The sequence below is a fragment of the Haliotis rubra genome, unplaced genomic scaffold (genome assembly GCF_003918875.1).
Source record: "Haliotis rubra isolate DU_JTF1 unplaced genomic scaffold, ASM391887v1 Scf92, whole genome shotgun sequence".
Classification (NCBI taxonomy): domain Eukaryota; kingdom Metazoa; phylum Mollusca; class Gastropoda; order Lepetellida; family Haliotidae; genus Haliotis; species Haliotis rubra.
In genome coordinates, this window is record NW_025767657.1 from 1556269 (window position 1) to 1570835 (window position 14567).

Below are 14567 nucleotides of genomic sequence, written 5' to 3' on the forward strand. Positions count from 1 at the left end.
TATTTGTAAAAGACCTTTCTATTAGTAGCTATTGTAGCCCCAATCTACAGAAGGCACAAAGTATAGCAAACCTGTCACTTACAATTGGACCTGATCAACCACTTAATAAAGAGTGTGCACTTCCAGCTTCTCAGCTACCAGCTTCATATTTCTTGCCAAGTTTTACACAAAAGGTGATCTTTCATCCAGTCATGCATCTATCTCTCATGATTGTTAAGGCCTGCACTGTCTTGTCATTTATGTACACAATCAGCAAGCATTTTCTTAAAAAGAATTTTCTTGCCCGTAACAAAGTAGTGTCATTGTCATATAACTCCAGATATCTCATCAACAAATCAACACTCACTAAAATTAAGGGAAATGTGTCTTACCTCTTATCTGCAAAGTATCCACGACACTTCCCATGAAAGACGTAGCTGCACACATATCTAACAAGGACAATCTGTGCTCTGCCACCATTGAGGGATGAGGCAGAGTAAACTGTCCTAGGAGTAACTCCAATATTATCTGAGGTATATCTTCGGGTACATTGTCTTTTATCGTGTTCTCGTCCAACGCTAGCAAACTCGGCTTCCGCCGTTCAAATCTGTCCTCACGCATTCCAGTAATATCCACTTCATCTTCATAAAACAACCCTGAATTGTAACCGTACTTTCGGTTCATGGCAGCACTAAAACCACAACTGCAGGACAAGGAATCAGAGTTTGTGCCGGGTGTCTGGTACGTACAGGCCGGCATCGGAACCTTTAATGTCCATATTACATACACAAATATTGCAACTGTCGAAGTTGTGGTCCTTGAAGAGATTGAGAATGGAATCGGAGAGGAGCACATTGACAATGAGGCTGTGCACCTCCGGTAGCTGGTTATTGGTGCCGTGATTGTCTATTGAGTTGAGGGTTTTGTTCAGAATGGACGAGGCATTGGATGCTGGTGACTGGAGCTCGTAGCTCATGGGGGTGCGTGGTGTGCGTGGAGTTCGCTGCTGATTGCTGTTGTGGAACGTGGCGGGGGGAACTCTCCACCGTGCCAGCTGGCAGTCGTGAAGTCAGACTGGGGATGTTCTCTATGGACGGGATGTTAATGTATTGACTGCAATGGAAAATACACTGGTTACACATCACACATAAAGGCGACATTATCCAGCAGCATGGGTGAAATGAGGGATGGTTTGTCCTTGTAAAATCATGATATATTAGGATGCCATACCAAAGACAGTGAGAGAGTGCATTTGGTTTAGTTTTATGCCACACTCAGCAATATTCCACCTATAAATGGTCTGTAAATAATCAAGTCTGGACAAGACAATCCAGTGATCAACATCATGAGCGTCGATTAACACAATTGGGATACAATGACATGTGTCAACCAAGTCAGCGAGCCTGACCATCTGATCCCGTTACTCGCCTCTTACGACAACCATGGGTTATAAAATACCAATTCCAACCCAGATCTTCACAGGTAGATCGGTTTGTAAAATGACACCATGACACGTCAAAGTGCTGGGCACCACTATAAACATGTCAAAGCCCAAACCTCGCCGCAACTACCACAAACACTGACACGATTGACTACGAACCTTGGGGGTGGTTGAGAGAGTGACTTGTCCATGATGGTCATGCTGTACTGCCATGGGGGTTTGTAGTCAGGAAGAACAGGGATCGGAGACAGCTGCTTGCTGGGTAACTCCACCTGGGAATACTTCCCACAACCAACAAACTTGCCAAACTCTGGCGGCTTGAATACCCCTTGCTGGAACGTTAGAGAAGACAAATGAATAAACAATGTCATTATGCAAAAACAGACAGAAAACAGTTTCATGACTTTTACACACCTGCTTTCCTCACTGGAATCATTTATTGAGTGTCAAAGGGGGTTGTCCAGTTTATCAAGGAATCATTTACAGATAAAAACACATTTTACCCATTAATGAGGGAGTGAGTTTACTTTTAGCCAGCTTTTAGCAATGTTCCAGCAATATTACGGCTGGAAACACCAGAAATGGGCTTCACACATTGTACCCATGTGGGGAATCGAACCCGGGTCTTTGGCGTGACGAGTGAATGCTTAAACCGCTAGGCTACCCCACCTCTCCCATTAATGAGTGAGTGAGATGGGTTTAACACTGCTTTGCACAGTATTATAGTTTCATCAACATGGGTGCAAGCTTTGCAAAATGACACATGTCTGCACAGCAATACTGTGGAACCTTTGCTCACTTATCATTAATGACCAAAAACATCAGAATGTACAAAATTTCCAAAGCACAAGATTTCCACCAACAAATAATATTTAGAACCTCTTTGTATTTTCAAACTGATTGTCGATAGTTTGAGCATCTCTCACCTTACACAACTCCTCAGCAGTGGGCATGGGATATGCCTCTACTTTGACTTCGACTACATCGTGCGTGACATCGGTCATCGTCTCGAGGAGACGGCAGCTTGGTATTTTCAAGTGACGGTGGCGTTGGGTACATCCTTGACAGGTCTTGTGCTACTGAAACAGAAATGGTCAACAGTCATACATTCAAATACTTGGATCTTCAAACAACAGTAACATTTCACACAGTTTATGGCTCTTAACCATTAAACTACAGAAAAAAAAACCACAGAATACTTTATTTCTCCACTCTCATACTTTCCAACGTTCAAAACAAACACAGGGATCCTTGTCACAACCATAACGCTAAAGTTTAAGACTGCTTAGATTCAATCACAATAGCCGTGAATATGATGGAACCCAAAACTACTGTCAATTCCGAACCCTGCATTAGATACAGTATCGTACCATGTAAATGGACATTGTTTAATTTTCAGAGACCAAACTGTAATCCCTTATTTCAGTCACATTTGTCTTCCCCAGGAAACGGTAGAACGCTTACCAGATGGCGTTATTTTGCCAGCAGTCAGTTCCTCTGTTGTCTTGCTGGCAGACAACCCTGCATCAATTCCCTAGGAAGGAAATAATAAGTTTCACACACCTTGTTAACACAAATAACAAAGAGGAAATTGAAAATACTTATTATTGGCAACCTTTCATGAAAATACATCTCACATTGACTTAACATCCCGTTCCCAATCAAACAAGCTTTGATACAAAAGATGATCATCCTTTACTGTGTATCTGGTTTTAGTGAGTGAGTGAGAATGGTTTTAGTCCGTTTTTAGCAATATTCCGGGGACACCAGAAATGGGCTTTACACATTGTACCCATGTGGGGAATCGAACCCGGGTTTTCAGCGTGATGAAAGGACGCTTAACCATTAGGCTATCCCACCGTCCTGTATCCGGTTATAAATCTAGCTGTGAAGCACACAGTCCTGTATCCGGTTATAAATCTAGCTGTGAAGCACACAGTCCTGTATCCGGTTATAAATCTAGCTGTGAAGCACACAGTCCTGTATCCGGTTATAAATCTAGGTGTGAAGCACAGTCCTGTGTCCAGTTATAAATCTAGCTGTGAAGCACAGTCCTGTATCCGGTTATAAATCTAGCTGTGAAGCACAGTCCTGTATCCGGTTATAAATCTAGCTGTGAAGCACAGTCCTGTATCCGGTTATAAATCTAGCTGTGAAGCACAGTCCTGTGTCCAGTTATAAATCTAGCTGTGAAGCACAGTCCTGTATCCGGTTATAAATCTAGCTGTGGAAGCACACAGTCCTGTATCCGGTTATAAATCTAGCTGTGGAACACACAGTCCTGTATCTGGTTATAAATCTAGCAGTGAAGCACACAATCAAATGAGGAGGAACCTTATCTTACAATCAATCATGACAAAATACGAGACATAGCTTATTGAACTGACCCCAGCATCATCGCTGTCATCACCCGATGACTCAAATATATGTTCCAAGTCCAGCTCGGTTGGTTTGAGATCAATCTCTCGGGTCAGACTAGCTCCTGGCGTCTGAGGGGAACCAACTGTAGCAGAAACATCTGAAACAGTTAGTGATCACCACTACATGCTACAGCTACTACTACAACATACATGCACTTACTACATCTGCAGCAACACAACACAGACACATATACATTTACAGCTATGACACAAAAATATTTCAGCTATGATACTGTTTCCTGATTGGCTTACAAAATTGAAGGGACCAGGTGCATACTGGTCGAAGTTTTCATATCTCCACTAACTCAACAAATATAGGCCCGACTAGCGATCTTAGCACTACGCTGATCGTAACTTCCGTAGTCTAGCACAGCCTTAAGATGATCGTAGCAATAAGATCACTTTGTGCAAGTGGACCCAGGAGTATCAAATAACAGTTATGTATTTTAATGCATGATGATCACAAGTGTAGAAGCTATAGTGAGTGAGTGAGAGTGAGTGAGTGAGTTTAGTTTTACGCCGCACTCAGCAATATTCCAGCTATATGTCGGCGGTCTGTAAATAATTGAGTCTGGACCAGACAATCCAGTGATCAACAGCATGAGCATTGATCTGGGCAATTGGGAACCGATGACATGTGTCAACCAAGGCAGCGAGCCTGACCACCCAATCCCGTTAGTCGCCTCTTACGACAAGCACAGTCGCCTTTTGTGGCAAGCATGGGTTGCTGAAGACCTATTATACCCTGGATCTTCACGGGTCGTAGAAGTTATAGAAGAATCAATGCAATGACAGTAGACAATGCTTGCAAACACTAACATGAAAACAGCCTGACAGAACCATCAAGGGTCTTAGAAATGACACATTGGGTTACGTACAGTGTCTCCACTGATCCAGTCTAAGTCAAAGCTAAACTTACCCGTTTCGGTGACGGTCGTGGAAAGTGTTCGTCTCGACTTTTCCGCGAGCATCGTGTAAGTGTTCCAGGGTTAACGGATGCCTCATCGGAGAACTCATAGGGGTCCGGGGCTGGAGGTGGGGTAGGAGGTTTGGGCGTGTGTCTTTGGGAATGGCCGGAGGGGGAGGAGGAATCGGAGAGGGAGGGTTGTTGGATATTGGAACCATCAGGAGGGGTAGTGTCGATTCGAACTTTCTTCATTGGAAGATCGATCCTAAAAATGTACAAATTAAGTTTGTATAAAAAATGATTGAAAAGCTGTGATTCATGAAAGACAACTACTTTTATACATTGCAAATTGGATCCAGATTGAGTAGGCTTGTGTGAAATTTATATTTAAGCTATTTAGCAATATAAACGCTACATCAAAGGGAGCAAACCAGTATGTTTTACATATTGTACCAACGTGGGGTACAGGTGCACACTGCAGTTTTCAGGGTTTTCAGGGTAAAATGAGAGAGAACATTGTTGTACTCCACTTATAGCAATAATACAGTAAAATTCATGGCAGGGGACGGAAATATTGGGGTTCCCACAGTATGAATCCTTTAGGGAACTGAACCAGGGTTTTAGGTATGAGTGCGCTGTAGCCATTGTGTAAAGACTTCGTACTGACCACAGAAGCTACCAACATTCTGCAATCTCGCAATCTGAAATCCGTACACATATTCATAGCATCTATCATATTATATTTGTATTCAGCTCGAATTTAAGGATTTGGCTTTTAGCAAAGCCAGTAATGTTTCCAAATAACCATTTTGGAGCTAATATATATGCAAATGCATTCTTATTCAGCACCATGGCACAGAGTGAGTGAGTTTGGTTTTACACTGCTTTTAGCAATATTCCAGCAACATCATGCATGGGGAATCCAGAAATAGGCTTCACACATTGTACCCATGTGGGGAAATCGAGCCCAGGTATTTGGCGTGATGAGCAAACACTTTCAACCACAAGGCTACCGCACCTCCCCACCATGGCACAAAAGAATACACTGACAAGAACTTAAGTCATATATGAGGTGAAGTGCTTCACTCACCACTGCTGCACTGAGTTCATATTGTAGAGGGAATCTGTGACTAGTTCCTCTTCCTCGTCTGCATCTTTGGTGGGAGGCTGGGGACGCTTCAGACCCGTGGTCAACTCCATCTGGCGATGCTGCGACTGTAACCAGTTGTTCACACTGTCATGCTTGGACTCTTGGCCCCAGTGGCACGGGAGGTCCACAGCATCAGATTTGGATACCCTTCCTCATTCTTAGGATAAAGTCTGGGAACCCAGAACACATAAACCCATTCTGGTTTTCAGAAGCACTGCCGTCGCTTGTTTCCCACACACTTCCTTTCAGGCTTCCAATAAGTTTTTGAGGTGGATCACGGACTTAACGCCGGGCATTGGTGGGTCCATTGTAGAGTTGACAAGGGGCTGAAGTTCATCTAAGGGAGAAGGAGCAGAGAGGGCGATCAACATTGTATTCTCATTTGGAGTGCTCTGCCCTTGAGGAGCTATGGTAGTTCCGCCAGTTGGGCAGAATGCTGGGTTCGAGGCAGCCTGAGGTCTATATCAAACTGCATGAGATCATCCATGACAGGGGAACGCTTCTGTGAAAAGGTGTAGAACTCCCACCATGCCTTGACTGTTGCCCTTCTAGCTTTTCCTGCTTTTCACCTTTGTGTTTCCGGGCTGGGGAAACTCTCTCGACTGACCTTGCACTCCACCAACCTTTCATCTTCCCTTTGCCTGGGAATAACCAAATCAGTGTGTTAACATTATAATGTAAAATGGCAAACTTCCATTTATCATGAAAGCAGAGGTATGATTCATCAGTCCACGTTAAATAAAAAACTCAATCTTTAGAATAACCCTTGATCTTCTTCAGCATTATTACATATGTACATGAGTGTTGGAGAAAGGACAAAGAACAGAAGTGAGGTTCCCATCTTTCATGTATGAGAGGTGTGACTTGCTAAATAATGAGATTACATGCACAACTGATTATGGAGAGTTAACAGTGAAGAGGAATTTGTTGAAACTTTGGGAGATTTTTACAATGATCACAGCCTTCATGTAGCGATGCAATTTAATTAGTGTATCTTACAAACAACAGACAGTTACGCCAATGAAAAACAAGAAGTTGATCAAATGGAAGCATGGAAGCAATGACCAAATCAGTCAGGTCTTAACTCTGGGCTACTGTTCTCTACTTATACTTTTACTGATTACACCACTGGCTGTTACAAGACTGACTGACTGACTGAGTATGGTTTTACCGCTTTAGCAATATTCCAGCAACATCATGGGAGGGGACACCAGAAATGGGCTCCACACATTGTACCCATGTGGGATTCAAACCCAGGTCTTCAGTGTGATGAGCTAACAGCTTTTAACCACTAAGGCTACCGCTGCCTCCGTCCATGGCACAAAAGAATACACTGACAAGAACTTAAGTCATATATGAGGTGAAGTGCTTCACTCACCACTGCTGCACTGAGTTCATATTGTAGAGGGAATCTGTGACTAGTTCCTCTTCCTCGTCTGCATCTTTGGTGGGGAGGCTGGGACGCTTCAGACCCCGTGTCAACTCCATCTGGCGATGCTGCGACTGTAACCAGTTGTTCACACTGTCATGCTTGGACTCTTGGCCCCAGTGGCACGGAGAGTCCACAGCATCAGATTTGGATACCCCTTCCTCATTCTTAGGATAAAAGTCTGGGAACCCAGAACACATAAACCCATTCTGGTTTCAGAAGCACTGCCGTCAGAGTGAGTGAGTTTGGTTTTACACTGCTTTTAGCAATATTCCAGCAACATCATGCATGGGGAATCCAGAAATAGGCTTCACACATTGTACCCATGTGGGAAATCGAGCCCAGGTATTTGGCGTGATGAGCAAACACTTCAACCACAAGGCTACCGCACCTCCCGTCCATGGCACAAAAGAATACACTGACAAGAACTTAAGTCATATATGAGGTGAAGTGCTTCACTCACCACTGCTGCACTGAGTTCATATTGTAGAGGGAATCTGTGACTAGTTCCTCTTCCTCGTCTGCATCTTTGGTGGGGAGGCTGGGACGCTTCAGACCCCGTGTCAACTCCATCTGGCGATGCTGCGACTGTAACCAGTTGTTCACACTGTCATGCTTGGACTCTTGGCCCCAGTGGCACGGAGAGTCCACAGCATCAGATTTGGATACCCCTTCCTCATTCTTAGGATAAAAGTCTGGGAACCCAGAACACATAAACCCATTCTGGTTTTCAGAAGCACTGCCCGTTTGTTTCCCACACACTTCCTTTTCGTTTCCAATAAGTTTTTGAGGTGGATGCGGACTTAACGTCGGCATTGGTGGGTCCATTGTAGAGTTGACAAGGGGCTGAAGTTCATCTAAGGGAGAAGGAGCAGAGGGCGTATCAACATTGGTTTCATTTGGAGTGCTCTGCCCTTGAGGAGCTATGGTAGTTCCGCCAGTTGGGCAGAATGCTGGGTTCGGAGGCAGCCTGAGGTCTATATCAAACTGCATGAGATCATCCATGACAGGGGAACGCCTGTGAAAAGGTGTAGAACTCCGACCATGCCTTGACTGTTGCCTTTCTAGCTTTTCCTGCTTTTCACCTTTGTGTTTCCCGCTGGGGAAACTCTTCGACTGACCTGCACCTCCACCTTTCATCTTCCTTTGCCTGGGGAATAACCAAATCAGTGTGTGAACATTATAATGTAAAATGGCAAACTTCCATTTATCATGAAAGCAGAGGTATGATTCATCAGTCCACGTTAAATAAAAACTCAATCTTTAGAATAACCCTTGATCTTCTTCAGCATTATTACATATGTACATGAGTGTTAAGAAAGGACAAAGAACAGAAGTGAGGTTTCCCATCTCATGTATGAGAGGTGTGACTTGCTAAATACGATTACATGCACAACTGATTATGGAGAGTTAACAGTGAAGAGGAATTCTGTTGAAACTTTGGAGATTTTACAATGATCACAGCCTTCATATGTAACGATGCAATTTAATTAGTGTATCTTTACAACAGACAGTTACGCAATGAAAAACAAGAAGTTGATCAAATGGAAGCATGGAAGCAATGACCAAATCAGTCAGGTCTTAACTCTGGGCTACTGTTCTCTACTTATACTTTACTGCTTACACCACTGGCTGTTACAAGACTGACTGACTGACTGAGTATGGTTTTACGCCGCTTTTAGCAATATTCCAGCAACATCATGGAGGGGGACACCAGAAATGGGCTCCACACATTGTACCCACGTGGGGATTCGAACCCAGGTCTTCAGTGTGATGAGCCAACGCTTTAACCACTAGGCTACCCCACCGCCCCTCTGTTACAAGAATGGAATGCTATAAACCAATCCAAGAATGAAAACCCACACAAGACCAATATACAAAATAGCTACATATCTGTATCTATAGGGTAACACATGCCACATATAACCAAGGGTGGCGTTACAACCTAGTGACCACACTAATGTGATGTTTTCTCATAAGGAAGTATAATGCCAAGGAGAGAGGCTACTTGCAGTGTGGTTCCCACTCACTCACTCACACTCACCTGGGACAAGCACAATTGACTTTGGAAGTGGGTTCAGCAAAGTGCCACTGTCCTGCAGCCAACTCTTCACTGGTGTCGCTCGTCCTACAAATCACACATAATTACAGTAGTACAGAGTTCGGACTAATGACTCGCATTCATCAGTAATTGATGTCCACATTAACTGTATTACCTTCCATTTACCAGTTCACTAACAGTGACTAAGTATCAACTGAGCATGGATTTCTATAGTGAGTGAGTTTGGATTTACGACGCTTTTAGCAATATTCCAGCAACATCACGGCGGTGAACACCAGAAATGGGCTTCACACAATGTACCCATGTGGGGATTCGAACCCAGGTCTTCGGCGTGACAAGCCAACGCTTTAACCACTAGGCTACCCTACCGCCCCTGGATTTCTATAAGAGTCTTAAAAGGCTCAAAGTTTTAGCAACCACAAAACAATATTGAGTAGAAATCTTTTACATAATACATTCCCGATAACAAAACAGCTTTGTATATTTGTTTGTTTAACATTGTTTGTGAATGAATTTCAGTGCACATATTAGGTTAAAGGATACAAATTAAAAAAATATGATGACATAAAATTGTAATGTTATTTTTTTATCTAATATACTGAGACACACTAAAACACATCACAATAAACCAGTTGAACTGTGCAGTATGGAGCATAATGTACAGTGGGGAATTGGTAGAGTTGCAAAATAAATATTTTCATGTCATGCCACTTTTAGCAATATCCCAGCAATATCACGCCAGGGGACACCATAAATGGGCTTAACGCATTGTACCCATGTGGGGAATCGACCCTGGGTCTTCGACGAGACAAGAGAACGCTTTAATCACTGGGCTACCCCACCGCCCCTCCCAACCCATTAGAAGTAAACAGAATGTTGCAATATAGACTACAGTTTTGTTTCTTTCATTATGATCTTCCAAAACAGTTTCAAGCCAGTAACCAACAGAAATACAAACTAACCTCTTGGCCATGCTGGTGGTGATGCTAGAATCTTCTAGAACCTTCTGTGTGATGGCGTGACCAAGAACATCAGAAGCGTTGGGCATACAGTTGACATTCACATTGCCTTCAGCCACACCAATGTTCATCGGTGTCATCGGCACGATCTTCACCCCGGTGTCGCCGGCCATGGAGTTGTCTGCTGGGGAGGTGGGTGGTGTCAGTGGGCCGTTGCTCATCATAGACTGGTTGAACTGCGACCTTGGCCCCACACTTGGATTAACAGTGAGGGGCTGAAGACGCACAGGGGAGTCTTCATTGTCACAGATGAGCACGAAGGAGGCCGGGTACCGCATCCTCACACCCGCTGTAGAGAGAGAAAAACAAAGTCAACTGAAGGATTCAACAGCTTCCATAAATTACCAAATACTGACAAAACATTATGGATGTGAGTGAGTGAGTGAGTGAGACAGTGAGTGAGTGAGTGAGTGACCAGTGAGTGATCAGTGAGTGAGTGAGTGAGACAGTGAGTGACCAGTGAGGGAGTGAGTGACCAGTGAGTGAGTGGTGAGTGACCAGTGAGTGAGAGTGAGTGAGTGGAGTGAGACAGCCAGTGAGTGAGTGAGTGACCAGTGAGTGAGAGAGAGAGAGAGAGAGAGAGAGAGAGAGAGAGAGAGAGAGAGAGAGAGAGAGAGAGAGAGAGAGAGAGAGAGAGAGAGAGAGAGAGAGAGAGAGAGAGAGAGAGAGAGAGAGAGAGAGAGAGAGAGAGAGAGAGTGAGTGACACTAGGCTACTCCTCCGTCCAAAACATTAAGGAGCATATCTGGGATTTATTGAAGTTATTCATTTCAGACTAAGGTCCAAAGAACTCAAAGCCCTTCTATTGTAGATTTCAGCGTTACAAAATAGGGGTCCTAGATGTCAAGTCCTATGTCAAAAGTGATGTAAGATTCAAATCCCCCGTGAAAAATAGACAATGACTTCCCAACAGCAACTATCATCTCAAAAATCATAGATCATTAATTAAAGACAAAATATGGGAATTAATCTAAGTAATACCAAATTGCAATACAGCACTAGCAGCATAGATTTCCCAAAATTCATACACCTGTCCACGCAAGCACTCATTAGTTTTAGTTTCATGTCCATTATCAAAATTAGACCATGCTGTAAATCATTGATCAAACTATTCAATCTCATGAACAATTGATAACTTCCTTCAGTCAGTTTGGATTTCACAACTAAGCAATATTCCAGCTCTATCTTCAGCATGTAAATAAACAACTCTGAGCCTGGCAATCGATCAAAGTCCCCCAATGAACAAAGTCACCACAAAATCTTCTGTCCAACTGAGTCACCTCTTACAGCAAGGGAGCGCTGAGGACTTAATCTAACCCAAGTCCCAAAAGGACACTTCAAGAATGAGCGAGTTTAGCTTTACGCCGCTTTTAGCAACATTCCAGCAATATCATGACGGAAGACACCAGAAATAGGCTTCAAACATGGTACCTATGTGGGGAATCGAACCAGGGTCTTTGGCATGACGAGCCAACGCTTTAACCACTAGGCTACCCCACCACCCCACACTTCAAGAAATATATGAAGTAAGAACAAAACCTGCCCCTCTTGACATGACAGCTGAACAAAATGTTCAGGTAGGAAACTATTAATGTAATTTGACAGCGTGCTGACTAGAAGTCAAAACATTTATTTATTGATTTCCCCCCCTCCCAATACAGTTTCAGTATACTCCTTCAAACAAGCACTTTGGATGGCCGTAGAAAGGACAAATCGCTTTGATCAGATCATATCTGCGTACAGATTTAAAGTTACATAAAACAATCATCCCCTAATGACAACTGATAGAAACCAAACATATTTTTCAGAATGCATCCCAAGATAAATGTCAAATATTTTATCATAGTGCTTCAGGTCAACACAACCTGGCCACATCAACCTAACGTTTACAAACACAGCATTTTGGCCTGCATGTAGTCATAGCCTTGGTCCTTGACTGTTATGAATGCTAAGCCAATGAATGTCTAGTAATTCCATCCATTAAAGAGGCAAGTCTACACTGGTCTGTTAGAGGGACAATGTCTTAATTGTATCTATATGTATGGATGCCAAGATACATCGATACTTTTTTTAAGACAATACAATTATCTATACATTCAAAACAGTATCGATATTTTGTTTTGAATATGTTTATGTATCATTCACATTTTGCAACTGTATCATGTTTTTTTTTTATGTTATGACAGTTAAAAATGATTATTTATCACACACAACACACAAACATTGTTTTTTTTTTATGTTATGACAGTTAAAAATGATTATTTATCACACACAAACATTGGAAATTAAAACTTTTTAATCTCTGAGAATAAATAATGTTGATCTTTTCATGGGCAATTATAAAATATGAAATATTAATGTTCAATATGTAACAAAATTTACAAAATAATGCCGCAAAAATAGGTATCGCGATATGTATCGAATTGTGACATGGGTATCGTGATACGTATCGATTCATGAAACTTATGTATCGTGACCTCCCTATGTATATGTTTTAGAAGTTATCATTTAAACGATTAATTATTACTTTAGAGACTTGTGCAAGTCTAGTGGAGTAATCATACAAGAGACAGTGCATATCTTCCTAATAAATCAGACATTATTACCAATCAAATATTATTCCTAGATGTATGACACAACTACCTTAAAAAAAGGTGAAACCATACATACTTCCTGGTTACTTCTATTAAGACAAACAGCTCGGCCCACAAGGTTAATCTCACCTTATCTCTATTAATGTGATATTGATAGAAGAATGTGTTCAGAAGATATTTATAGCCACATTTGTCAAGTTGATAGGCAAAGATCATGTATAAACATAGCTCATTTAGAAAGATACAGGTGTTATACACACATACGCGATCCAAGTAGGTCATGCCAACCTTACATGTTTTACAAAAACACATACAAAAACTACAACAGGGGTGCTGCTGAAATAATTTTTAGTCCCCAATACCAGTTAGTGTTCAAAATAATTGCCTGCCTGTAGGTCCGTGACAAGTAAATCTTGTGTCGGACATGTCCATTTATTTATCTTAAATAGCCTCAGTTCCCTATGCACAAAGGACCCGAAGAGTTTGGTCTGACCTCATCTCTGAAAGTCTGTGGGCCTGGATGGCATTTTTATTATTTTTACTTCAAACATTTGTCACTTTTGTGAGTTAAAGCAATAATAAGTGTTGCTGTCTGTGTTTTCTTGCTTGACACCAATAATACAGCAGCATCCATCCTTCCCCACCCATCAACATCCTTGGCAGCAACTTAGATCAATCATTCCTAACCTTTCATAATTTAGACATTCCATGGTCTGGATAAAATGGATAATCAAATTGCCAGCATATATCTCTAGCAAAATCAATAGCGGCCAGCAATATGACACACACATTCACTGTGGAAGATAAAACATGATGTAAATGAGATCCATGCATCGTCACAAGCACCTGCTGCCAATGGATCGGGCTAAATGCATCACAGTGCACAGATGGAGGTGGGAAACAGGAAGAAAGGGGGAGGCCAGGCTTCACTAGCGTGAAGAAGAGGGTGAAGAAGAGGAGGAAGAAGAGGTGAGGTGAGGTGAGGTGAAATTGGGTTTTACATCATGCTTGAGAATATTTCACTCACATGACGATGTGCATGCGTGTGTATGTGTATGTGCGGCTGCTTGTACTAGCCCAGACTTAAGCTGGTTTTATAGTGCTAGCCCACTGAGATACCATGCCGCAGTGAAGCATGAATACCCCACTCAGACACATTATACTGACTCCGAGCTGACCAGTCCTTGTTGTACCCATTACTGCCGAGACCCAGGCAGGGACCAACAAGTACCATATTTTAACATCTTTTGGTATGACGCGGTCGTGGATCGAACCCGCGACCTTCCGCTCTCCGGGTAGACGCTCTAACCACTACACCACGGAGGCGGTCAAAGAGGAAGAAGAAGAAGCACATGTGATACATTTGGTCTCACGTCAGGCAAGTGAGTTTGTTAAAAATTGCCTCTGTTCACCTAGCAGAATATGGGTACCCAGTGGGATGTCGTGAATACTTCTAGCGCCTCAGAGGCAGCTTAAGTTATCCCAGGTAATAATGAACAGTTACTGTCCATTTGTGTGCACTTGAGTATGCACTTGGTGTATGGAATTTAGCGCTATAGAAGTACAC

General features: G+C 42.6%; 1 protein-coding gene across 1 annotated transcript in view; it reads right to left on the bottom strand.

Annotated features, from left to right (window-relative positions):
• The window catches only part of LOC124264340 (mediator of RNA polymerase II transcription subunit 13-like), a 75057-nt gene that overhangs the window by 19067 nt on the left and 41423 nt on the right, over positions 1 to 14567 (bottom strand). Inside the window, 14 exon segments of the mRNA XM_046699096.1 lie at positions 372 to 708; positions 710 to 1012; positions 1014 to 1092; positions 1580 to 1752; positions 2347 to 2476; positions 2478 to 2499; positions 2885 to 2954; positions 3808 to 3942; positions 4742 to 5012; positions 5838 to 5962; positions 6505 to 6538; positions 7790 to 8476; positions 9371 to 9454; positions 10351 to 10696. Coding sequence (XP_046555052.1) covers positions 372 to 708; positions 710 to 1012; positions 1014 to 1092; positions 1580 to 1752; positions 2347 to 2476; positions 2478 to 2499; positions 2885 to 2954; positions 3808 to 3942; positions 4742 to 5012; positions 5838 to 5962; positions 6505 to 6538; positions 7790 to 8476; positions 9371 to 9454; positions 10351 to 10696 — 2796 coding nt within the window.